The sequence below is a fragment of the Microcebus murinus genome, chromosome 4 (genome assembly GCF_040939455.1).
Source record: "Microcebus murinus isolate Inina chromosome 4, M.murinus_Inina_mat1.0, whole genome shotgun sequence".
In the NCBI taxonomy this organism is placed as follows: domain Eukaryota; kingdom Metazoa; phylum Chordata; class Mammalia; order Primates; family Cheirogaleidae; genus Microcebus; species Microcebus murinus.
The window spans coordinates 52355182-52381490 of NC_134107.1; the positions used below are offsets into that span (position 1 = coordinate 52355182).

Genomic DNA, 26309 nt, shown 5'->3' on the forward strand with positions numbered 1-26309 from the left:
TATTATATCTAATCTTGCCCATAAACATTAAGACTGTTTTGGGGTTTTGTGGTGTGTGTGTTTGTTTTGCCTATTTTTCTTTAAATATGCCAAGCAGAGAGAATAACCCCTCACTCCTAAAGATGTTGAAAAATCAACCCCCTGAGAAATTAACAGAAAGCTATATTTTCTTCTTTTATGGAGGCTCATAATTAGATTTCAAGTTGCTTTTCCTTTTCCATTTTAGGTGTGTTCTTCATCTTTCAACAAATGTGCTTTGGATGCATCAATGCTTTGATTCTCCAGTGCTAAGGAAAATATAAACCAGGTTTTCTATAAGGTGCAGTTTAGAAAGGGATGCTACACAAGTACTCATCTTTGAAAAAAGGAGTTTGTGCCTAGTGCATTATAGGTACAGTTGTCCCTCAGTATTTATGGGGGATTGGTTCTGGAACCCTCCTTGGATACCAAAATCCACAGATGCTTAAGTCCCTTATATAAAAAATAATGTAGTATTTGCATATAATTCATGCACATCCTCCCATATACTTTAAATCATATCTCGATTGTGTGTGATACCTAATACAATGGTATGTAAATAGTGGTTATACTGTATTGTTGAGGGAATAATGACAAGAAAAAAGTCTATACATGTTCAGTACAGATGCAACCATCCTTTCATTTTTCAAATATTTTCAATCTACAGTTGGTTGAATCCACAGATGCAGAATTCACAGATGTGAAGGGTTGATTATGTTTTTTTTTTTTTCACATAATCCTCAAAACCACCTGCAGAATAGCTAATATCTCAACTGAACATAGGAAAAAGCTAAAGCTCAGAGAAGTTAAGAAATTTGCCTTAAGGACATACAGGCTGGGCACAGTGGCTCATGCCTGTGATCTTAGCATTATGGGATGCCAAGGTGGGAGGATCCCTTGAGTTCAGGAGTTCAAGATTAGCCTGAGCAAGAGTGAGACCCATCTCGACTAAAAATAGAAAAATTAACCAGGCATTGTGGTTGTAGTGGTCCCAGCTACTTGGGAGGCTGAAGCAGGAGGATCCCTTTAACCTAGGAGTTTGAGGTTGCAGTGAGCTCTGATGACAATACTGCACTCTAGCCTGGGCAAGAGAGCAAGACCCTATCTCAAAAAAAAAAAAAAAAAAAACCTTGCCTAAGGACATGCTCCCAGGTAACGGGTTAAACTGCAATGCCCCTGTAAAATCTATTGTTGCTACATTATTACAGTCAAAGGAAAAAAGTAATGGTGATTTTAAAAATGAGGTGGATGTAGACCTATTCGCAAATAAAAAATAGGTGTTGGTGTGGAGCCTCCTAGGTTATAATACTTTATCCTTGAGTTCCATGAAAAAAACAACAACAAAAACTAAATATAGATGTACTTTACTCAATTTATTTACAGTTCTATCTAAGTAAAAATTTGTAAATTGATTTTTTAATGTGTTAAGGAAGTTTCTCACTTGAAGGAATCTCTTAGTGAATACTTAAGAAAAATGATTCCTTTCTTATTTTTATTTTTGGTTTTGCCTCTACCATAACAGGTATTAAGAAGGCTGTGACTGTGAGTTTGCATGATCATTAACTAGTTTGTGATTTCTCCAACGTGTATTTGAATATTGTGGTGTTTTAGTGTTTTCCAAACTTCAGTTATTTGCATACACCTTCATGTTCATTAGGTCAGCGTTCCACCTGTACTATTATTTACTTAACTATATTTCTTTAATTCACATTTTTTACACAAGCAGATTTATTTTTAAGAGCTTTATATCAGTACTACAAATGCAAAATCAGTATAGTTCACAATAAATAGAAGTTAGTTAAAAATTTATTAATAAATTCTAGCTAGATACTATTGTTCATAGAAGGCTTCACTCTGAGGGGTATTAGAAAGCATTCTAGTGGCATGGAAAACACATTCTCACCAGACTAGACTGTATCTTTGTAATCACAAGGATTGAAAGAGATTGAAGGAGAATGACACGACTTTCCCACAAGGTGATAAATGTTACGTAGTGCTATTTCTGTGCAACATCAAAAAAATCCTCTCTCTTACTTTACCCAGAATAGTATAACACCATCTAGTTTTTTCCATGTGAGCTCAGAAACTAGTCATCATAGCAGAAAAGCTGTTAAAATATTGATCTCCAAGAAAGTAGATCATATCTGTTCTCTTTTTATCTAGCCAAATTAATAAACTTGATTATGTTTCCAGGTTAAAGAGGAAATGATGGACAATAGGACCAATTCTGATCTGCAAGACAAACTTCCTGTCTTCTCTGATCCTGCCCACTTGCCGCTGACCAGGTCCTTCTATCTGGACCCCATGGTCACTTTCCACCTGTACCCGGAGGCCCCTGTGCCCTCCCCTTACTCTGAAGAGCTGCCATTGCTGCCTTTTCCCAGTGACTCCCTGATTATGGACAATTTCGGTGAACCCTGCCCCATCTCTTTCCCAATACCTTATCCAAATTACAGAAGGTGTGAATACTCCTATGGGCCGGCCTTTATCCGGAAAAGGAACGAGCGGGAAAGGCAGCGGGTAAAGTGTGTCAACGAAGGCTATGCCCAGCTCCGACATCATCTGCCAGAGGAGTATTTGGAGAAACGACTCAGCAAAGTGGAAACCCTTAGAGCTGCAATCAAGTACATCAACTACCTGCAGTCTCTTCTGTACCCTGATAAAGCTGAGACCGAGAATAACCCTGGAAAAGGTTCCTCCATAATGGCAACCACCAGCCACCACCCTGACCGTATTTTTAGAATCATTTGAGTCAGTATTTCAAAACGGAAACAAATTTTAATTATACAAAGTGGGGTCTCTTACAGCATCATTCAGTAGTTTTTCCTAAATGTAATTTCTGTGTAGGGAGAAAATAGCTCAAATCTGTGCTGGATTTTTCTTACCTGGGTCTCAGAGGTACTAAACATTATTTTCTGTGAATTGTGTAGACACTTTGCTCATTTCTTTCAAGAACTCTAGGGGTGCAGGAGTCCCCAGGGCTCTCTGTACCTCTCACCCTGCCCTCTCACACTTGCCTGGGTCTCAGTTGGAGACGCTCTCACAAAACCATGTGAAGTACAAGTAATGACTACTCAATGCTTGTCCTGCACTTTGCAGAGATTTCCTGCTAAGCAGTCACAATGAACCTCCCTTAATTTGTCAAAGTTTGGTGATTTTTATCTTTTGGGGGTTGATAAGAAATCATGATGGGAAAGTGTCTCAGGGCTAAAGCAAAACTATTATAGTTTAAAAACCTTGTTATTTGAAATTATTTCAGATTCATCTTTTTTCCTGCACACAGACTTCCTCAGGCAGCTTAGTGTAGGGTGTAAGAAGACAGGCTCTGGAATCAAATTGCCTCGATTTGAAGAATAACTCTGCTACCTCCTCTGTCTTGGTTCTTCTACACAAAACTAGAGTAATAACAACAACTCCCATGTGTTTATTATGAGGATTAACAGTGCCTGACACATAAGTACTCATAACCACTGTCTATTATTATTATCATCTTGTTTTGTCCATAGCATCGACATTCTCCAGGTTCTCTAGGTCAGAAAACTTGCAGCTGCCAGGTCTTTCTGTGACCCCTGGGAAGGGCAGTCCCTGCCCCATATCTTGGAGTCTGCCTTCCAAACGTCTCTATTTCTTCCCCATGGCTAGCTTCAGCTCCTCCTTCTCCCTTATGCAGGCCCCACCTGTCTGCAAGCCCAGGTGGACTCCCTCACACTGTCACACTCACTTGCACTTTCAGGTCTCTGTGAAGTCTTCCCTAACTTCCCACCCCAGCCGTTACTTGTTCCTTTTTCTTTTTTCGGTACATATTTCTCTTGCAGTTCCCATCCTGTTATCTTTATACACGTTCCACATCCATCTCTACCTTCTTCAGGAGACTGCAAGCTTCTTGAAGATTATTCACTCAGTCTTATTCATCCTATATTCCTAGTACCCAGCAAAGAGCCTTGAATCAGGCAGGTGTCAGTAAGTACTTGTTGTTACCATTTTCCTCTTCCAATCTGTCACCTGTATCAGGGTCATTATTAACAGTCTCATCACTGGCCTCCTGATCTCTGTTCTCAACTGGCTCCACCTTCACTTTGATGCTTTTTCTTAAAGCATTTCATATCACTTTGTTTCTCAAACTGCCTGATGACTTTTTGACTACCATGCTGTTTAAATTTATCAGCTTGGTTTTAAAGCTCCCTACGATCTGTCCCTATCCCAAATATTCACACCTTACTTTTCCCAGGACACCCATTCCTCTCAAAAAGAAAATCAGTCTTGCAAATGCACCTTCTCTCTTTACTCTTGCTTCCTACTCAAACTGGAATGTTCTCATTTTCCCCTCCACCATTGAAATCCCACTGCCTTATTCAGGAATTCTTCTCTCACTGCCAGAGACTTCACTGGACTTTCTTAGACTCTAACTTTATGTGCCAAGTAATTTGGCATTTAGATATTTGGTCCTGGGCAACAGTAATTCTCCTGACTACAAAGCTATCCTCTGTGAGGGCAACCATCAGTTAGGATGCTTTTGGTTGCAAGTCAGAGAAAACTCAATCCAAATTGGCATAATCAATAAAGGGAATGTTTTGGCTCATATAAATTAGTGCATATAGTAGTAGGGCATATAGTAGTAGTTGGACAGGACTCAATACTGTCCCCAATAACCCATTTTCTTTAGGTATATCTTCTCTGTCCCTGGGAATAGCTTCAGTGTTCCAAAAAGGTTGTCCAAAGCTCTCAGAACTATATGCTTTCTTATTTATGCACATAGGGAGAAAGAGAAAGTCTATATCTCAGGATTCCCAACAAAAAGGAGATTGGTTCTGATTGGAGAGGCTCAGGAACATGCCCCTGCCTAACCAATCCCTGTGGCCAGGGAGATGGCATGGGCAGATTGACACACGTTCCGCTCCTGGAGCTGGGTACATTAGCCTCTCTATCCACATGGCTATGCAAACAGAGACAGGAACTGGTGAAAGGGAGGGGTGGATGTAGGGGGACACCCACAAAAGTGCCTGCATACTTTTCTGCTATTTGCCACTGAACACACTACCAGGCACACAACCACTACACCATGACTGTTAGAAGCCTCAAAAACACTAGCCTCCTCCTATGAGTATTTCAATAAGAGCAGAATCTAGGCTTCTGTTCCTTTGGTCACCAGTGTCCAATCCTCCTCCCTCCAAATGGTCAGAACACCTCTTCTTCTCAGTAGAGTCCTGTCTGTTACAGACAAATATGCCCACAGCTTTGGTTATTTAAACTATAGACAAATTCTATCTTGGAGACCCAGGCCTGTCAGTGGCTCCCCCACGCATCCTGGCTCCCCCACGCATACTCATGTCTGCACAGGGTGCAGGCAGGTTAACAGCCCCAGTCTGTGTAGGGCTCAGCTCCCTCCCTTACAGGGCTCCCCTGGGATCCAAGAGGGCTTCCCACCTAGGCTGACTCTTCTGGCAGCCTGAGCTTGGGGGAATTGTGGTTACCTGGGCCTTTCTCTCCCCTCTCCCTCCTCCCTCTCTACTCCCTCCCTGCCTTCCCCCACCAGGCCTCCCAAGACTTTCTGCCACCTCTCTGCACATGCTCAGTGCGCTCACTAGCCATAGAGTTCCCGCGTCCCTGGCAACCTGCTTGGCAACCAAGAATCAGTTGGGCTAAGCCCCTGAGCCCCAACTGTCAGAAGAGACCTAAGTCTGAGGTGGAGGCCGGGAATTTGGGGCTGTGGGTAAGTCCTTTTGGGGTCACACCTGTGGACTTGGGCAGGGGCAGACCCTAACAGGGCTCTGGTGGGTTGGGGCAGTAGAGTTTGATCTTGGGCCCTGGGTGGCAGCTGTTGCCTCTGAATAGGCCTACGGAGATGATAGCCCTGAGATCTCAGCTCATCTGGGGCCAGAATTAGTCACATAGATGACCAGGTTAGAAGAGGAGTATGTGGCTTTGGTTAGGGGTCAGTTTGTCATCAAAGGGAAAAGTGATTTTATCTTCAGAGAGGAGAATGTTAGCCTCTTTGGCAATGCCACCGGGGAGAAGGAAAGAGAAAAAAAACTAACATATATATTGGGCCACTTATGTGCCAGATGCTTTCCATATATTATCTCCTGAGCGGTAACTGCAGCGCAGAGGTTAAGTGTGCACGCAGCCAGCAGGCTGTGAAGAAGGATTTAAAGCTGGTCTCTCTAAAATCACTGCTCTTGCTTTTTCACAACCCCCCCCTTATTTCCTGAGCTGGAGTCCCTGAGGCAAGTGATTTGAAGAAGAAACTGAGCGTCTGTGGGAGCCAGTGGCGCCCTGCGTGGGTGCAGCTGTCCCTAAAGAGGCAGGTAAGCGCAGAGCTGGGTCCTGCCCCACCCAGGCTCCCCCTGCTGGCTGTGGGCTGCAGCTTGGGTAATGGTGGTGCTTGTTCTCAGGTGGTTCCTCAGAAGGCCATGGAATCCTCCACCGGGCTTGGGATGCCTTTGCCCAAATACTGCAGCGTGGCCACAACTCTGAAGGCGTCTGGCTGGGACCATGCTGCTCCACTCTGGGACCTCTCCTTCACCTGCCCCTTTGCCCTTCGAGCGCCCTGGCTCACCAGGCACGAGCCTCTTACAAGGTACCAGTCTCTGTCTCTTTGGAGGAAGTGGGATGCCCACTTTTTCTTCCTTTGTTCCTGGCTCTTGGAGGTGTACCATGATGGAGAGGCCTTGTTTCCTGGAAAGGCTAAAATGATTCTCAACTGTTTGGCCTGTGACTTGCATGGGGTATAAGTGTATTACTGTAGCCTAAACTGTGCCCTCAGTGACCCTCAGGGCTGACCTAGCTTTTTTTCCCACCTTGTAGCAGAATCACGGATGTCACAGTTGGCATGAGTAAGAGGAAGCAGTCAGGGATGACCAGTTACAAAGTTTCTATCTCATTTTACCATCAGCTATGAGACTTGCACTGGCACCATGTGAGAAATTAGTTTCTGTAACCAACAACTAAGACGGGATCTCCAGGTACCTCCTCAGTATCCCTCAGTTGTCAGCTGTCTAGAGTGTGAATGCAGGAGGGCCAAGGAGCCTCAGCCTAAGGCGCATAGGAACTGTGCAGTTCCAGTGACTCCTGTCCATGCCTCTCAACTCAGTCTGCCCAGGTTAGGGTCGTGCCTGCTGGAATGGTCTTTAATTGTTCCCTTTCTTGATTCATCTACATGGATCATGGTGGTTAAGCATCTTTGTATTCAGCCTTGCCCATGAAGTTAACAGCTTCTTCAAAAACCGAAACCCTGACTCAACAACTCCCCTAGGCCAACTGGCCCTGCCCACAAACTTTTCCAGAACTAGCTTCTTCTACTGTCCTGCGATTCCTCAGTCAGCTCCTCTGTGCTATCCCTGCTGAAAAACTTGCTCATCCCTCTGACCCCACAGTGCCAAGTGGCCTTACTGTTCTGCTCCTTTGGCAATGCCATCCCTTAATCCCACACACCACCCTAGCATTTACCTTCCTGGCAGTCTTTCCTGTTCTGTTGTCTAGTCTCAGGACAAGCATTAATTAACTTGGATACATCACAGCTAATTACATTTTAGTCACCTGGAAACAATTCTCAATGCATAAATGATGGTGCCTGACACTATATGCTCCTTCTGCTCCTCCCAAAAGTTTCCCTTATCTTACCAGAAGCCATAGATTGCCACTTCCACGTGGATTTCTGTTCCACATACCCTTGTGTGTCATACACATGCTGTGGTGCACTTCAGATCTGTGAAATGTGTTTCTTTCTTTTTTTTTTTTTTTTTTTTTTGAGACAGAGTCTCACTTTGTTGCCCAGGCTAGAGTGAGTGCCGTGGCGTCAGCCTGGCTCACAGCAACCTCAATCTCCGGGGCTCAGCTGTCCTACTGCCTCAGCCTCCCGAGTAGCTGGGACTACAGGCATGCTTCACCATGCCCGGCTAATTTTTTGTATATATATTTTTAGCTGGTCAATTAATTTATTTCTATTTTTGGTAGAGACGGGGTCTCGCTCAGGCTGGTTTCGAACTCTTGACCTTGAGCCATCCGCCCGCCTAGGCCTCCCAAAGTGCTAGGATTACAGGCGTGAGCCACCACGCCCGGCCTCTTTTTTTTTTGACATTGGTACTTTTATCAATACAAGATCTATACAAAACAGTCCAGGAACTTCTTTAAAACAGTAATATTGTATTCAAGAGTTAACATTTAAGGAATAAGTTTAAGGAATTTAATTCTGCAAATGCTGGTGCAAGAGGGGGAATCTTTATATACAAGAAACATCAAGCAAAATTAGAAAATTACTTGAAAGAGGCACAACAATATTTACCAAGCTGTCAATAGAATGCTTTGCTGCCAGGTATAGTTTAGAAAGAGGCAGGACAAGAAGTATTTTAGGCCCAAGGAAGTAAAAGTGAGAAGAGTGAGCTCTCTATGTATATATGCACAGGTGAAAATGAATTCAACTAAGGCTCAGTGTAATCCTATTCTAAATTTGTCTTGCTTGAGAATAACTTCTCCAACTACATCCTAAACTCGCTATGACAGCACAAAATATGCCCTTGGATCATTTGGGCAAGTTCCCTGACCTAGGCATGTCAAATATTACTCCTATGTTACTTCTTTTTGATGGACCAGAGTCCCCAGACTTGGTCCACTTTATAGTTTCTATATCTTTAACTCCTACTAGATAAATATGTTAGTAACACCTTTCTGTACAAATTTTACTTCATGTATCAGGATCTTAAGCTATGGAATTCAACACTATAACTATGTCCTAATATGATTAAGAACAAAACAAAACAAAAACAAAACCTCAAATCTTTTGCAGAATAAAGCAAGATATGAAGGGATAACTGAGATCTCTTTGCTTCTAGGACTTGGGGGATTAGGAAAGGGGGCCTGGTCCATCCCCTTGTATTTTCAACCTGTTTCTTCTTTTCATAATGCCTTCCAATAAAACCAACATTCTCCTCACCTCTCTCTTCTACCAGAAGAGTAGGTCCCATAACAGTTCCTTTATTCTCACAAGAGGATTACAGCAAAATCCCAAGTTTATAAAATGTTATTTTTCTCAGCACAACATGCAGCGTCCCCCACCTTTATCTTTCTACCTGCCTAGTTTAAAAAGGTAATGTATATTTTTTTTTGGTTAATTTGCTTTTCACTTTGTGACAATATATTCTCTCCTATCTCAAGTGATCCAAAGGCTGCATTTGTTTAAGAATTTATCAGCTTAGATATTGATTAGGGGTGGACAGAATATTAGTTTAGGATAATCAGGAGACACAGGGTCCTAGTGCTGGCTCTGCCACTAATCATGTCATTTTGAAGATTTATGGGCCTCGGTTTCCTCATATGTTAAACAAGGAAGGTAGATCTGTTCTCTGGCTTCCTTTCTAACATTCTATGATGTGAATTACAACTATCAATTAGGATGATGCCACAAAAGGTGAGGAGCAAAGTTAACATATGTAGTGAATGAATTTTTCAGACATTTTTACAATATCTAGAAAACTTTATGATATAGATTCAAGATCTCCTCTTAAAATTCCAACTTAAGATATAATAAGGCTTTGGATACCTGAATTACCCTTATTTAATTCACATTGTATGCCTGTATCAAAACATCACATGTACCCTATAAAGATATGCAACTATTATGTACCCATAACTTAAAATTAAAAAAAATTTAAAAAAGAAATAATAAAATTTAGTAATGCCAGACTTTCAGATAGGTGTAGGAAATACAGTTAGTATTTTAGTGCAATGTTTCTAAATCCTTTTTCTGTTATTGGTTCTCTATGGAGCCTTTTTAGACATTTTCCTCCTAATTGCTGCCCCTTCACAAAATTTTAACACCACAGATATACTGTACATCTGTTTATGTGTACTGTATATATATCTGTGCTTTATAGATAAAAAGAGTTAAACATTTTCCACACCTCCCCCAAGAACCAATTTTCTCCCCCTACCACCTTGGGGGAAATATCACCCATTGAGAATGTATAATTTAGGAGATCAAGCTTCTGTGGTACCTAAACTTTCTGCTCAAGTAAAAACTAGGTGTGAAACCAGCTTAAACTTATTTGCTTGACAACCATGTATGTCTTGAGTTTGCTGGAGGTGAAGGTCAGAGGTGACAAAAGAGTTGAGAGAATAGACAAAAATTAAAGTCATGGCATAAGATCTGGAGGCAAGAGGGGGAGGATGCTCAGTTTCTTCAAAGGAATGGGTAAGAGATGGAGTAAAGTTAGAAAAAGGTCGTGCTCCACACCAACTGGTTGCTGCTTTCAGGTCCTTGTGGACTGTCAGGAGAGGACGTTCAGGCGTTCAAGTTCAGATGTGTGTCAACCTCAGGGTGGGTGTTTGCTCTCCCTCAGGTCAGCCCGTCCCACTCCCGCCCAGGCTGAGGGTGGGATCTCTGGACATCAGGAACAAGGGAGATTCCTACAGAGCCTAAGTCCATTGATCAAAGGGACGCTGTTGGATCATCTCAGGATGTTGCAGTCTGTGGTGGTGGAACTTGGAAGCAGCTCCAAACCTAGTTCCATTTTCTCCTGTGCCATGTCCGTGTCGAGGAAGAAGCTACTGCTTAGTTCGAAGTTCTCAAGGCTTTTTGACTCCCGTTCACATAAGGACAAGTCAACTCCAACCCTATAATGCAAACAGGGAATTCATCCACCGTTGCGAATCCTGCTCCTTCATCTCTCTCAGCCATGGCAACCGCGGGTAAACTTTTCTAGCCAAAACAAAAACTACAAAAACCGCCTTTGAGGATCTGAAATGTGTTTCTTGTTGTTTTTAGGGCTTGGTGTTCCCTAATTCTGTTTGCTTTTCTCCAGGTGTGCCTCTTATCACCCGTGTCTCCACTGTGCTGACCCAGCGTGGCAGGGGCCTGGCTGGCTGGGAAGAGCTGGAGATGCTGACACACGGGTCCTGGCAAGAAGGGAACCAGACGGCTGTTATTACCCGGCTCAGATAAAGGCCGCTCCAGAGGCAAGTCCCTGACCCCCAGCGTCTCCCTGGCCTGCTCTTCTGGGCGGGTCCCGTCATACCTGCTGTGCCTTAGCTATGCATGTCCAGAAGTTTGGTTTTGTGAGTAAGCACAGATCTTCCATGGCTACATTGTAGAAGCAAATCTGTAATATCAGTGAGTATATTAGTTTGCTGGGGCTGCATAATAAGATGCCACAAGCTGAGTGGCTTTAACAACAGAAATTTATTGTCTCATATTTCTGGAAGCCAGAAGTCCAGGTATTGGCAGGGTTGGTTCTTTCTGAGGGCTGTGAGGAAGAATCTGTCCCATGCCCCTCTCCCAGCATCTGGTGGTTTGCTGGCATTCCGTGTTCCTTGGCTTATAGAAGTACCACCCTGATTTCTGCCTTCAGCTTCACAGAGCATCCTTCCTGAGTGTGTGCTTGTCCAAATTTCCCCCTTTTATAAGGACATCAGTCATATTGGATTAGGGACCTGCTATACTCATGACCTCATCTTAACTAATTCCATCTGCAATTAATTGACCTCATCTTAACTAATTCCATCCATGCAATTCCATGACCCTATTCCCAAATAAGGTCATATTCTGAGGTACAGGGGGGCTAAGGCTTCAACACAAGAATGCGGGGGTATAGGGAGGGTGGGGACATCATTCTATCCATAACAGAGAAGAAAATTTACATTAAAAGTACTTTCTGGCCGGGCGCAGTGGCTCACGCCTGTAATCCTAGCTCTCTGGGAGGCCGAGGCGGGCAGATGGTTTGAGCTCAGGAGTTCAAAACCAACCTGAGCAAGAGCGAGACCCCGTCTCTACTATAAATAGAAAGAAATTAATTGGCCAACTAATATATAGAGAAAAAATTAGCCAGGCATGGTGGCGCATGCCTGTAGTCCCAGCTACTCAGGAGGCTGAGGCAGGAGAATCGCTTGAGCCCAGGAGTTTGAGGTTGCTGTGAGCCAGGCTGACGCCACGGCACTCACTCTAGCCTGGGCAACAAAGTGAGACTCTGTCTCAAAAAACAAACAAACAAAAAAAAGTACTTTCTTCAGGAAAGTTCAGTGTGTTGAACCATGGACACCAGCCTAAGGGAAAGAGGAACAGAACATGTTTGCCTACATGCACACGCATGCTGGTGTACAGTGTTTGACTACATACACACGCATGCAGGCGTACACGGCGTTTGCCTACAAGCACACGTGTGCAGGTGTACACAGAAGCTCTTTCCTGGCATGCTGCTAGCCATGCCTGGGCTTCACTTCAGTAGCTACTTACTTTTTGGAGATTTTTCTCTTCTTTTCAGAGTCAGATTTTGTGCATATGGATCTGTGAAAGGAAGACTAATAGGAATTCTGAAAAACTGTGAATTACAGAATTTCCATCAAAAGCCGTTTTATTATTTTCAAGTAAATACTATGGAATTCAAAATTAAGTGTTAGCAGAGTTCTGCTCAAGTATGGGTTCTGTCTAGTGATTTGATGAAAATAATTTGTTACCAGACTTCATTTCTCTTCATACTGAGTATTCAAAACAGCTTGTACTTGTACATTTAATTGGCTTAAGCACTTCTCCTGCCCTCTCTTTGATGTTATTCATTTGCTCGGCTAAGCCTTTCCTTATTGACCCTAAGGGTGGCGATGAGGGCTGCCCTATGGCCACAACCACTCCTTGCCCATATGGGCCGCAGAGATGTATGAGAAACCATCCCTAGTTCATCTTGGACACAGGAACAACATGTACTGTGGTGTTGAGAGGAAGGGAGTGCATTGCGGGAAGAGCCAGAGAGGTTACTCCTGGGAATTGCAGGCCAAAAACTTGATAGGAGGGAAGAAAAGCAGGAAAAGGAAGAGAATTAAAAGGGAAAGGCTGGAAGTAATCAAGAGTTGCCCATGACAAGGAGAGGTGGAGGAAGAGCACCTGCAACTCAGCCTGTCTTGCTGTAATTGGCTCCAAGCAGCACCTGTTCCTTCTTTAGTCGGTGGCCCTCACTATAAGGAAGCCCCGGGGCCTGGTTCTGGGGCGTCATAGGGAACTCGGGTGCTCTCTGTTGTGCTTATTCTGAGTGTTTTCTCCCCCGCCAGCTGGAGAGACAGGGGACCCTGCTTGTGGAATACAAGGCTCCACTAGTCACAGGCACAGAGGGGCCAGCTCGCCAACAGAGTGTGGTCTTAGAAGAAGACGTCATTCGGCTCTCACCATCTGTGGGATATGTACTGCACCTGGGGGACAAGGTGCTAGCGCCCTGGGAGCCAGACCGACAGCGATATGGCCCTGGCACTGTTGTCTTGGGCTTGGAGGCAGGAGACCCCCAGAGAGGTAAGGAAAGCTGCTCTGACTTATCAGTCCCCAGGAGGAGCCAGGCTGGTGACCAAGCCAGAGGAGAGAACAACGGGTGTCTCCACAGCCTAGGGGGCTTGGAGGCATTACAGAAAGAATCCCTGTCCCCTTACCTGCTGTTTAATCCTGGAGCAGCAACAGATATACAAATCATATCTTTCAGATTAAAAAATGCCTTTTTTTTTGGATCAGGGAAAATGGCCTAAAACTCCTATGTCTACATTGGTTAGCATACCATGGTGTGGTGGGGTCCCCCTGCGGTCACACTGGAACTCACTACCCATTCTTCACCAAGGCCTCCAGGGCCCGACAATCCTCTTTTGTAGAGCCAGTCAGCACCATTGCAATCCAGAAAGTGACAGGAGGAGGCTTCTACTGAGGATGCATTTCAGTTTTGACATGAAATGGGCCCCTCCAGGTCACCTTGTAGTCCAGGGGCAGGGAGGCTCATGCAAGTCCACCCAGAAGTGGTGGTAAAAATGGCACAGGTGAGGGGAATGGGAGCCTTTGGGGATAGGAGGACCTTTATCCCGTAATTAGGAAGAGGTAATTGCAACAAAATGTTGCCCTTTTCGAATTCATAGCATCAAAGGAAGAAGAAATCACTGTTCACTTCTGGAATGGCAGAACAGCTAAAGTGCCTCTAGGTGAGGTCCAGCGGGTGACCCCCGCCATCTGGAAGAAGGCTGTGGAGAGGCTGCGCAAGCCTTTCACCAGGGAGCACCCCAGTCCCCTCCGCAGGGCCCCTTGCTGCTCTCTGCTGGGGCCGGCCACCGGATGCATTGCCAATGGGCTTCCTCTGGGCACTCCGTCTCTGCATCCTCCTTGCCACCCCCACACCTGCTGCCAGCTGCTGCACCAGGGCTGCCTCTGCTGCTGCCCCTCGGCTGGCCTCACCTGGTGGCCTCTACACAGGACCTCAGAGGCCACAGCCAGAGAACTTCCAGAGTCAGAGCTGAGGCCCACGGCACAGCTTTTGCCCCTAGAGGGTCCCAAAGAGGAGGAAGTAGCAGTGCCTGCTCCCGTGGCTCTTTCTTTCTCCTCCTCTTCCTCATCCGCCTCCTCCTCTGAAGAAGAAGATTTGGAGGATGATCTGGAGATGGGCCTTCCCCAGAGACTGATGGTGAACAGCGCAATCAACACAGACCCCATCCTTCTAGAGACGTCTCCGAGGCAGAGTGGCCTCTGCCGGCCTGAGTGGAGGTATTGGAGGAGAAATGGGCCTGAGCCACGCCCTGGGAAGCCAGGTATACCAAGGGCATGGGCTTGTCTCCTAAGGCAGGGACGGAGGCCCCTTAGGAATCTGAGGCACATGTCCACTCTGTTGGGATTGAAGTAACACTTAGGAGTCTGGTCATGTGGAAGGGGAGACTGTGCTAAGAGGAAATGGCAGGTTTCCCTTTCAGGCCCAAGAGAGGAAGGATGGGCTGAGGTCTGCGCTAAGCCTTGCACCCCTGTTGAATGCCTGTCTTTTCCTGTCGTCACAGTCTCTACTGACAGGGCACTGCCACTGTCCGTTTTTGCCCCATCCTTTTTCTTGGAGGCCTTGATTTTTCTCTAGATGGACAGTCAAACTGCCTGCAGGTGTTGATCAGAGCCGATGCCCTGAGCAGCACAGACACTGTCCTTCAGCGCTGGTCAGCTGGCCCTGCTCCTCAGACGGCCCCCTAGTCAGTCAGCGTGGAAGGACCAGGGCACTGTTGTTCCTCCTTCCTGGCTATTGTCAGCAGCCTGCAGCCACCCCCAAACTACTCTGCCTGCAGCTGAGAACTGCAGGGCATGCCCTGGTAGGTTTGGGGATCTCAAACCTGTCATTATCTGCCTCATCACACACAGCCTACCTAAATTCCCAGCGGGACCCAGAAAGAGTGGAAGCCCATGTTGGCTGGCAGAGCTATTTGTGTGAAGGAGGAGCCTGGATGAGCCTGGCTTGATGAGATTCCTGGGCCCCGGGCTCACTGACTCAACATTCAGTGAAGGGGTATCTGGGGCAGGGATGCCATGAAGCCTAAGGGACACCACTGCTGAGGGCTTAGCCATCTCCAGGCACTGCCCATACTGGGTCCCATTGTATGTCCTTGTTTGAAGCCATTGCCCTACTTCTAGCACAGCTGCTCAGCCAGAGGATTGCTTAGCCCATGAGGATTTCACTCTTGCCCCATCTCAGGCATGTTCTCTCAAATACATCGAGAACATGCCTGAGACAGGGTGTGGAGAAAGGGGCCCTCCCTAGCCCTTGTCACAGACACGGTACTGCCCACCACAGCTAACAAGTGAAGATGCAGCACATAAACCCACGTGTGGGCCGGGGCTGGAGACAGTGGGAAACACCAGCGCTTTGCTTTTCTCCCCTTCAGATTCTGTATCCTTTTAAGGAGATGTGCTACTTTGCTTCTCCCAAATATGCTTGATATTTAATCGGTTCTTGATATCAGTACTTGATCTGACAGTACTTGGTATCAGCTCTGTCAAGTACTGGTGCTTGACAGTCTTGAGCTCTGCCTCTTACAAAGCCTTTTGTGTGGATGCTCTGACCTCTGTGGTTTGTTACTTCTGGTTATGGCAGCGAGAGGTTGCAGTGTCATTCTGACAGCCCTGGGGAGGCCAGAGTGTCGCTGCCAGCAGTCATGATGCTCTCCCCTTGTTTATGACTGAAACAGGACTCAGTCTGTAGTTTTAAAAGTAACTCAAAAAGTATTCCTTCCTATTTTTGTTTTAGAGACAGGATCTTGCTTTATTGCCCAGGTGGGAGTACAGTGCCTTAGTTCCAGCTCACTGCAGCCTCCAACTCTTGTTCTCAACCCATCCTCTTGCCTCAGCCTCTCGAGTAGCTAGGACTGTAGGCACGTGCCACCATGCCCGGCTCAATTTCTTAAAACTTGTTTTTCCATCAGCTTATTATCTCATCCTTGTGATCCTCCTTTGGCACTCTTTCAACTGGTGGCAGTTGGTTACCTTTGCTTCCCCTACTGGCTGTTTGAAAAATATATCTTATAACTTCTTCCCCCCAACTTCAAATGTGAGTACCAGATAATAAACTTTCCTAAAAGTATAATGGCCAGAAACGATTAACAAACTTTCTCTTCAAAAATAGATAACAATGCTAGGAGCTTACACAGATACTTAAGTGGTTTAGTGATCCTTGATATAGTTTTACCTGTATTAAGACTAATCCCATCAAAATGGTGGCATATTTGACATATTGACTTTTGGGTTTAGGAACAAGACGTTGCAACATCCAGAAACAGAAAGACAACAGACAGGAGGGAGTACAAACCGTTGGAGTGGGGACTCCCAAGGAGCTGGCCATGAAAGCCACCAACATGAAGCTACCACAGACTCTGCCAGAGGAAGCTGAACACAGAAAATTGAGTCAGGGTATTGTGACTCATCAGAGAGCCAAGAATTCCCCTTAAAGTCCTGAGGATCTAGGTAAAACCGAGTGGTTAGAAAGGGGCTTCTTAAGGATTCCTTACATGGTTCTTATACCTTTTTAGGTCATATCCCCTTTGACAATGGCCCCATGTCCCCTTTTCTCAGAAAAATACATACAATTTTGCATATAATTTCAGAAGGCTTGTAGAACCCATTAAGTTCATCACAGGCTTCTTGGGGGTGTAAGGATCCCCATTTAAATGACCCTCTGCTCTGTGGAGTTGGGCATGGGTCTGCTTTACTCAGCCCTCTGAACCCAGGAGTGTTCCTCACTAGAAATGTTAATGTAGCTGTACCTAAAACTTTGTTTTCCTCGTATAAAATACCAGCACTTTTCCTGAAGACAGATGTGTTACATTCAACATGAGATGAATCAGGAGGCAACTAAACTAGGAGATGTAACAATACTGTTGGCATGGTAGCTTAGAGATGTTTGAGATACATCAATGACTTTTTTAAAGTAGTGATTTTTTTTTTTTTTGAGATGGAGTCTCACTCTGTTGCCCTAGCTAGAATGCAGTGGTGTCATCATAGCTCACTGCAACGTCAAACTCCTGGGCTCAAGTGATTGTCCTGCCTCAGCCTCCCTAGTAGCTGAGACTCCAGATGTGTGCCACCATGCTCCGCTAATTTTTCTATTTTTTGTAGAGATAGGGGTCTCACTTTTGCTCAGGCTAGTCTTGAATTCCTGGCCTCAAGCGATTCTCAGTCTCCCAAAGTGCTAGGATTACAGACATGAGCCACCAAGCCTGGCCTTAAAATCAGTGACTTTGACCCTTAACACATTGACTGCCACACTAGAAAAAAAATTTTTTTCCTTGGGGCCATGGTGTTTTATCATAAAAATAGAATAAAAACTTTGAAAACAAAACAATCCTTTCTAATTTAATGAAAAATTTATTTTTTATTGTTCTGTCCATGAGTTATATGCAATTAAATGGTCACCATTAATTGTAACAATATCAACAAGTAAGATTTTCATGAACCAACTGCAGGGTTTTGCCCAGGGGGCCACGCATCACATAACACGCAAGCTACAGGGTGAGTTGCCTGTGTACCACGAGGCTCCCAAGGTAAAGAGACATGTGAGTTTTACATATGCTTCACGAGGCCTGGGCTTAAAACTAGCATGAGTTAAATACTACTCACATGGCAGTTAATGTGTAAGATTACAGTCAGTGTAAGACAACTTTTTTCATATAGGAAATTAAAAAATAACACGATGGAGTTACAAAGAGTGGCTGCCAAGGCCACCTTCAATGGAAGGAAGACAGTGCAGGCCACAGGTGATAGAAGTGTAAGCAGCATCTTCACCTCATCAAGAGTCCCTGCAGGTGAGTGCAGGACAGCACCTGTTGTGAGGGGCACAGGAGTGTGGTAGCTCTGCCCCCGGCTCCCTGCCAGGGCCCTGGCGAGACTGCTTGAGGATGCCTCTTCCACAGAAGATACAGGGTGTGGTCAGCCTATTTTGGGCAAACATGTCCACAGCCTCTCATGCATCTTTTCATAAAGCCTACAGTTGTACATGAGCAACATTTTGTTTTATCCCTTAATACCAATAAAAATGAATTCTCTTCATTTCTAAATTTCTCCCTTTATTATCATTATTAACTTTTACTTGGAAAGCAAGCAGTAAAAACTGTTCAGACAGCATCATCATTTCTTTTATGCAAATGAGGTTGGGGACTTCTACACTGTCAAGTTAAAATAGGCACTGAAAGAGACTCCAGTTCCCAGGATGGCTGACACAGTCAGCACTAAAAGCAGGATAATGTGTAACTATTAAGAGAATCATAAAGTGGCTTTATTCTTCTTGCTACTTAAAAAAAAGGTGATGTGATGGCAGTGATGGTCAACATCAAACCGGGAAGACCAAGTCCACACTCTGTCCAGAATCGACTGCTACCACATGAGTCTTCTTGGTTAAGTCATTTGAGCCCACAGTGACAGAATAGGTTCCCGGATATACTTCTATGTAGAGGTCCTTAGAGATGTTCTCAGCCTGGAAGGAAAAGAGGATATTAGCAGTTTAGAGATTTTACATCCCATTGCCATCATGGCACCTCCACCAGGCTACCTTTATGTGCTGGAGGCATGACGGGACAGAGCACTAATGTGGGAGACAGAGGTCCTGATTTCAAGGCTCAGCTTGGTCACAGAATAGCACTGCCATTTTGGTAATTCTCAGCCTTTCTTTATGTGTGTTTCCTTGGTTCTAAACCTGTGATAATACTTACCTCATAAATAAGATGTTAAAACACTTTGTAAATGCTAAAGTGTTACAGGAACTTGAAGGATTATAAAAAGAACACTCTACTTGGAGTAAGAATTAGGCAGAGGGAAAGGCTAATAGCCATTGTTTTGGGAATCAAAAGCAGACAGTGGCACTTGTTAGCACAGACTGGCCATAGTGGCAAGGGATCTTGGAATAAGGAGAACCACTTTTTTAACTGCTTTGCTAAATTCATTACCAGGAAGACGAAGCATTTTTTTTTTCTCCTAAAGCTAAGAACAATATGAATGGATTCCATTTTGTCACTGAAGCAGCAAGTCAGCTGCCTGGCAAAGCCTGCTTTGGAGGATTGGTTCTCCTATAGTGCAAAACACTGGAAGCTGGAGTTCATGGAAACATTTTTGTTTGGAACCCAACAGAGCACAAACCATCCTCCAAAGATAGACTTCACACGTGGCTGGGAAGTGGGTCATGGCAGGTGTGCAGGCAGAGGATGGTTTTCAAAACAGAAAAGAGTCTGTAATTAAGAGCCAAAGTGACAGCTGGGATGCCACTACATGATTCTCAATGCTCCTAAGGAGCCACAGGCAGAAGCTGTCATTTCCACCACCACACACAGGGGAAAAACTAAACTACTGGCCAGCAAATTCCACTAGGAGAAATAAATGATAATATTTACACTTTTATGAAACTTCCTCCCCTACCCCCTGCCTTACAGATGGATTTGAAGCCAATTTTTTCCAAAGCTGCTTTATGTTATATCCTTTCATGCCTGTACAGTTACTACAAAACTGGAGGTCTATATTATTTAACTGAGGAAAATGTATACAACAATGCCACAACTATTTATTGGTTGTCAACTGTGTAAATAAACAAAAGTGGATTTCAGAAAATATGGCTCTCTCAGAATTGCAGAAAGCCAAGGATGCTTGTTTGTCTGTGTACAAGGAAACACTGAGGTAAGACTGGCATCTGTAACTCTAACACTACAGAATGTCAGCATTACCAAAACCAGCAAGTGTTGGAGGCATCTAAGCCTTAACAACTTATATTTGTACTAGAAGCAGAATATTCTTAAGTGCTACTAACTCTAGTATATTCCAAATCCTGACTAGTAGCAAATTGTATACAAACAAAAAGCAAGAAATTAATTGCAGCAACATGCTGAAATTCCTTTCCTCAGAATTCCGGCCCTCCCAAGTTCCCAAAAGATTCTCTGGGTTCATGATATAACGAGTACTTTATCCTAAAAATAAAAAACTCACTATCATATGTTTTTACAGAGAATCATTTGTGGAAAATGGGAATAAATGTATTCAAATGTTTTGGAGCCTGATCTTACCAAATGTGTATGTTTCAGAATTTCACCAATGGTTTTTACTTTGTAAGCAGGACGATCAGGCCCCTCCTGCTGCTTGAACAGATGGTGGAATTCCAGCAGGACCCAGTGCCAGCTCAGCTGAGCTGTAGGAACTGAAACGCGAATACTTCGCATTCTTTCCAACCACAACTATGAGTTGAGACACAAAGAGTATCCCTGAAGCTTCAAGTGAAGGAAGGATACCAAGAAAACATAATTTTACACTGAACCAAAATTTTGTGCACCCTCCTCAAGTATAAGAACAACCCAACTTAAAAACACCATTGATCCAGTACAAACAGAGAGTCCTATAGCAACCAGGTCAACTGGTCCATGGAGTTGTAACGGTGGTGGAACCCAGTGCACTAGCAGTTCTGTACTCACAGGCTTAGACACCCCTGGAACATGCTCTGATATTTGATAGATGCCTCCAGGATGAAGGGATGTTCTTTTTGTGTCTTTTCTCTAAAGAGACAAGTAGAAACACTGATTCCTGCTCAAGCTTTGACATCTGGATTTTCAAGAGAAATTTTCTTCTACCTTACTGAGAACCAATCATTGTTCTGTCAGCTTTTCCTAAGTTGTCACCTAAATTATAAAGGCTCTTTTTAGTGAATTCTCTGAGGTATTTTTAGTCAGACACTGACCATGATTACTGTTTTATCCTCACATGGGCTTTGGAGTCAGAATTACGTGAGTTTAAGTCCTGTCTCTGCTATTTACTAGGAGGGACAGATGAATTTCTCTGAGCCTTGGTTTCCTAGTCTATAACATGGGGCTGCTGAATTGCAGGGAAGCTTGAAAGTGCAAAAGTGACTGACACTTAGGCTCTCAGAAAATCTAATTCTGTTCTGGTTTCTCATAGGAGTGGGGTAGAAGGGAGCAGGCTGACTAATAAAGCCAATTGACACTTTATAGGGAGAGACAAGAATGACTCTTTCCTGCATGTAACCTCTGAGGGTCAGGCACACTTAGGTAAGAGAGCATAGCCTAGGCCAGAAAGGGGGCCCCAGGACTCAGGCTGCAGCACTGCCCCTCATAACCCAGGCCAGGGAAGGCATGCGGGAGATGCTTTGAGTGCACTCAGCCCTCATCCACGTCCCATGCCCACTCTCCCACCCTTTTCCCACCTTGGCCTCCCAAAGTGTTGGGATTACAAATGTGAGTCACTGTGGCTGCCTGAAGCTCTTTTCTTAAAGCCTTCCCAAGAATCCCATGGCCCAGGATTGCAGGTTCAATTAAAGATACTACGGTGGCATCAATCTTATATTTTAGACAAACTCCTGTTTCACAATCATTGTTCTAAGTTCTCTAAGGCCTGCAAGTTTACACATTTCTGTTGAGCACCATAATGCCAAGTCACACAGCATCCAGTAATAGAAAGTCTAGCAGGGGCTCCCAAATATAGGGTGTCATATCTTAGTTGGCTGAGGGCACAGTATAGAACAGTTGAGATACATACCTGACCAGTCTCTGTGTCTGAGCATGTGTTCAGCTCCGACTTCCCTCTGTGATAACGATAGACATGGGTTGCCCCTCCTTCCTCGGGCACAGATGAATAATATTTCTAGAGAAGTAATGTGAAAGACAAGTAATCAAATAGTCTTGTCAAATTGTCAAAAAACCCTCTGAGACTTGGGCCAAGTATGGTTAAGGAGGGAGGCAGGAGGGCACAGATAAATTACCTGTCCTCTTGACAGCCTCTGATGTCATATAACAAACCTTAACCCATATAGAGTGGCTGCAGAGAGGGAAACAACATTTGGCATTACTTTGCTGCCATCTGCTGCCTCTGCAGGGCAAGAACTCTGGGCAAGTAAAGGTGGGCAGGACCATGCTCTCTGCCAGGTTAAACAATTTTCACATCTTCACCCCAATGTCAAACATACATATCCTTTCATTTCCTCCCCTGACAAATTCTGATGAACAGTTCCATCTTTACTGTCTAAGATTCACACAAGGACACAGGAAGAGAGGGGTGAATTTCCTTGAGATGTAGAAATACAGCAGGAAATGAAACATAAACCCAAGAGCTATGCAGCCCTTCTCCCCATGCTTCCCATATGAGGGAGTCAAGGGAGAGGTCTCCAGTTTAAGAAGAATAACCCAGAGGATCAGAAAAGTTACATTTTTCTTGTCTACTTCCTTTCTTCCCCTCTGAGTTAACCTTAGGCTTGCCCTTGATTATGACTAATGATGAGGACATCACAAGTCTGCTTGTTTTGAACATACTGTAGGGATAATGTCTGAAATACGTGACCAGAAGAATGAAAAGTTGGGAAAAGCACATCAGGGCACAGATCTAATGGATGCTTCAAAACTGTAGAGGCAAACCCAGAACACTATCTCTTAATTCCATCTCTAAAAAGCCAAAGGGTTCTGAGGCTTCATTCCACAATAGAGCCTCGAACTGAAGCATGAACTGAAAACCAGAAAGAACGCCAATTTGCTAAACCTCAAGCCAAAGACAAATATTATTTTTTACTGAACCATGAACCAAGTGTTTAAGTTAATCACTTTATAGTAGGGCTGAAGTTATTGTTCTTCTAAAACCACTTAGTACGAATAAGAACATAGAAATATTCTCTGAACCATATCTCATTAGTTAGAATCCTATTCTTTGAGTCACAGGGATTTTTATAAAAGATGTAGAAAGATCAGAGTTTGAGATCTGAAACATTATGAAACCGAAAAAGAGGACAGAAACAAGGTATTCTCTTTCTTCTCCCCTACACACCAACATCCTCACAACCACATAGGACTCACAAAATGTTAGGACTGAAAGAGACCAGAGTCTGTTATAATTCCTAGAAGATGGAGAGCGCCTTCCATGCAGGTAAGGTCTGGTCTGCCTTCAACATTCCCTCAAAGTACTTAAAAATGATTCTAAATGTATGTGAAATGAGGGACTTCAAAACCTTTGTTCACCCATTTCAATGATTGGTACAAAAAAAAAATCTGACTTAAATCCCTCATGCTACAATTTACGATAATTTACTGGTGTCTGCCTCTCAATGGAACCAAAAAAACAGACTGTAAAGGCTGTAAAGGATTTTAGAAATCTTAATTTAGTGTTACTGGTGTATGTGGGGGAATCTTAATTTAATAACAAAGAAGCTAAAATACATCATTCGCTTCATGTCCTCAAGTGCTTTCCCCAGCTTCCCACTCTTCTGGTGACATGCCTTAGGTAAGGCTGAGAAAGACTAACTGGCCAGAGGCATTATAGCCAGTAAGTGGCAGAATATGGGTCTGATTCCTGGGAAGCTGCCCCTGCCATTAAACTATACTGCCCTTAACCAGGGCGCTGCATCTGTTCCACAGAACCATCTTTGTCATCAACCACTGATATGGACCAACTGGGAACACACTTAGAAACTATGTTACCAGGGATTTGAAACAAACATTAGAAGTTAAAAGCTAATGTAGAGATTTTGTTTCAATATATTTTGAAAACAGAGAGGCTCAGTTCCGGTTTAGAGTGATCCTAAACTTTAAGTTCAAAGTTATGAAACAAAAAACTTAATATTTGACTTAATTGCTTTAGAATTCAGCATATAAGGCCTGGCCCGGAGGCTCAGGCCTGTAATCCTATCACTCTGGGAGGCTGAGGTGTGTGTGTGGGGAATCCGTTGAGCTCAAGAGTTCTAGACCGGCCTGAGCAAGAGTGAGTCCCCCACCTCTACTAAAAATAGCCAGGTGTGGTGGTGGCTCAGGTCGACAGTCCCAGCTACTCAGGAGGCTGAGGCAGGACGATCGTTTTGAGTTTGAGGTTGCTGTGAGCTAGGCTGACGCCATGGCACTCTAGCCCGGGCAACAGAATGAGACTCTGTCTCAAAAAAAAAAAAAAAAAAAAATCAGCAAATAAGCTATTTTCCCCCCCACTATACTGAAAACTCAATGAGGGCAGAGAAATTTTGTGGCTTGATTGCTGCTGTATCCTCAACAACAATTACAGAGTTAGGTATTGAGTAAATATTTGTTGGATGAATTCTAAGTTGGATTTGCCACCTGGTTTAAGTCCTTGACTGATCACAATCTGCCCATCAAGGCAGGGCAGGGGAAACAGGTAGCCTCTAGATTCTCCCTAAATTACAGAAAGAACCATATTGTGATCCATCAGTAGGTAATAGGGGCGTAGCTTTGGTTCACACCAACTTACCCCACACTGACTTGAAGTATAGTCCATGAATTCAGCCATTGTTCTGAAGGAAGCACTAAGGGCTGGGTGTCTCTCTTCTCTCTATTTGAATAAATGGCAAGTCACAGGTGAGATCTAGGATTCCCTACTGGAGAATGAAGCCATTTGGGGAACAGGTCCCTCTGTACTTTTGGAAAGGCCTCTGCAAGTTTAAGTCAGTAAGACAGATCTTATTGAGAAAGAATTCCAACTCTGACAGACACGCAATTTATTCAGGACCTAAAAGATAACGTTTGCCAGCCTTCCTCTAATATCAGATGGTAGCATGTAACAATTTTTCTAAAAAAGTAACCAAGGCTTAGCACTACCGTTATTCCACAGCTTCTCAAATGTAAAGAGTTTTCAAAGGACTTTTCTATTTATTGTCCTGATCCTTTCCAGCTCCGGCCCCCGGCCCCGGCAGGCCCCCCTGAGCCAATGACAGGGCCGGTCCGGGCACAGGGGCCGCACCTCTCTTGGGAGACGGCGCTGGGGGAAGGCTGCCGGCCGCCTTTGCTGGTAGAGCATCTCCCGGGAAAAGACCCCCATGCTGCCTCTGGGACACTCCAGCGACTGCCAGTCCACCGCTCTCCTCTTGGCCCGCTCCAGCACTTCTCGACCCAGCCTAGCCGAGCGCTGCAGGGAACGTCGGTCCACCCCGTTCAGCGCCGCGGCCGCCAAACAGTTCTCCATGTCTCCCTGGGTGGGCACATACAGACAAACACCGGCGGGTGAGCGCGGTCGCCGCGACCCCGCTCAAGCTCCGAGTGGGAGCCCCGGCCTCGGCCACCCAGGAGAACACGGGTCGCCCTTCGCCCCCAACGTGCACTCCATTCGGTGCCCAGCTCTCCCCTTCCATTTCCGCCCCCGCCTCCGCCTCCGCCTCCCCCTCCTCTGAGTCAGGAACCCCTCACCCAGCCCGCAGCCGAGGCGCATGCGCTCAGCGCTCTCAGCGTGAGAGAAGGCTGGGCCTGGAGCTCGCGACGCCGGCGCAGCAGGCCATTGGCGGAGGGCGGGGAGGGGCGTGGCGGCGGGAGAGTGCGTCTGGATGCGGCCCCTGCGCGCGCGCTGCCTGGGTGTCTGTGGAGCGCGGGCGGCGTGCTGGGGGCGGTGCCCAGGCTGTCCCGGGAGTCACTGCGCAGCTGACTGGACTTAGGAGGTCTTCTCCGCTGCTTAACTTACTGAACCTGTGTAAAGTCAGGTCGTCTCCTGTTGGGCCAAAAAATTGTGGGGAATAAGACAAGTGCCTCCTGTTCCTCTTTCTGCTTGGTCTATATTTTGGGGTGTGGTTACTGCCACTCTTCTTTGAGGAGGTGATTGGGCTACTCCAAACAATGTGACTGACTAGGTGGCGTTTGGAGAAGGGACCTCGGTCTGACGGCTCCAGACGGAGAGAGACGGAGGCAGATGTTTCTGGCCCTTGGGGGCAGAGGGCTCCTGAGGAGTGCCTCACCCCTCCAATAGGAAGTACGGATTCAGATTCACACATCTCTTGAGGTTCGAGTCCCTTTCAAGAATATTGCGCCATATTTAAGTAAGAAACTGGGTGTGAGTCCTTGTCTTTTACTTTACCCTGCTGGTTATCTGGTGGGAGATGTAGCCCGAGCTCTCACTGCTAATTAGAGACTCAGCTACACTACCTAGCGCCCAGCAAAGCATTGATGCTCAAGAGGACCCACTTGAAGGCACCCTGCTTACTGGGGTCATTTTAAGGGACATAAAGAAATCCTCAATACTCAGACTCTACAACTACACTACCTAGCGCCCAGCAAAGCATTGATGCTCAAGAAGACCCACT

The 26309-nt window shown here is 45.0% G+C and overlaps 3 protein-coding genes across 4 annotated transcripts; 2 read left to right on the forward strand and 1 right to left on the reverse strand.

Annotated features, from left to right (window-relative positions):
- The first annotated feature begins 2211 nt into the window (after positions 1-2211).
- Positions 2212-3434, forward strand: ASCL3 (achaete-scute family bHLH transcription factor 3). Its single transcript, XM_012783940.2, has one exon. It carries the CDS (start codon positions 2224-2226, stop codon positions 2767-2769), a length of 546 nt encoding a protein of 181 aa, XP_012639394.1. The 5' UTR covers positions 2212-2223; the 3' UTR covers positions 2770-3434.
- A 2222-nt stretch (positions 3435-5656) lies between these two features.
- On the forward strand, positions 5657-18307 carry C4H11orf16 (chromosome 4 C11orf16 homolog). The gene is made up of 7 exons (XM_020286581.2): positions 5657-5728; positions 6229-6323; positions 6411-6595; positions 10815-10968; positions 13048-13282; positions 13888-14550; positions 16523-18307. Exons 3-7 carry the CDS (start codon positions 6429-6431, stop codon positions 16717-16719), a joined length of 1416 nt encoding a protein of 471 aa, XP_020142170.2. The 5' UTR covers positions 5657-5728; positions 6229-6323; positions 6411-6428; the 3' UTR covers positions 16720-18307.
- Positions 18308-18316: 9 nt separating this feature from the next.
- AKIP1 (A-kinase interacting protein 1) lies at positions 18317-25497 on the reverse strand. 2 transcript variants are annotated; one of them, XM_012783995.3, is made up of 6 exons: positions 25426-25497; positions 24983-25210; positions 24494-24574; positions 21794-21898; positions 20716-20796; positions 18317-18740 (listed from the first exon to the last, which is right to left on the reverse strand). In XM_012783995.3, the coding sequence occupies exons 2-6, from the start codon at positions 25202-25204 to the stop codon at positions 18597-18599; spliced, it is 633 nt and encodes a 210-aa protein (XP_012639449.1). In that variant the 5' UTR covers positions 25205-25210; positions 25426-25497; the 3' UTR covers positions 18317-18596. The 2 variants fall into 2 exon arrangements, with proteins under 2 accessions (XP_012639449.1, XP_075858307.1); XM_076002192.1 differs by lacking the exon at positions 20716-20796.
- Between the last annotated feature and the right edge of the window lie 812 nt (positions 25498-26309).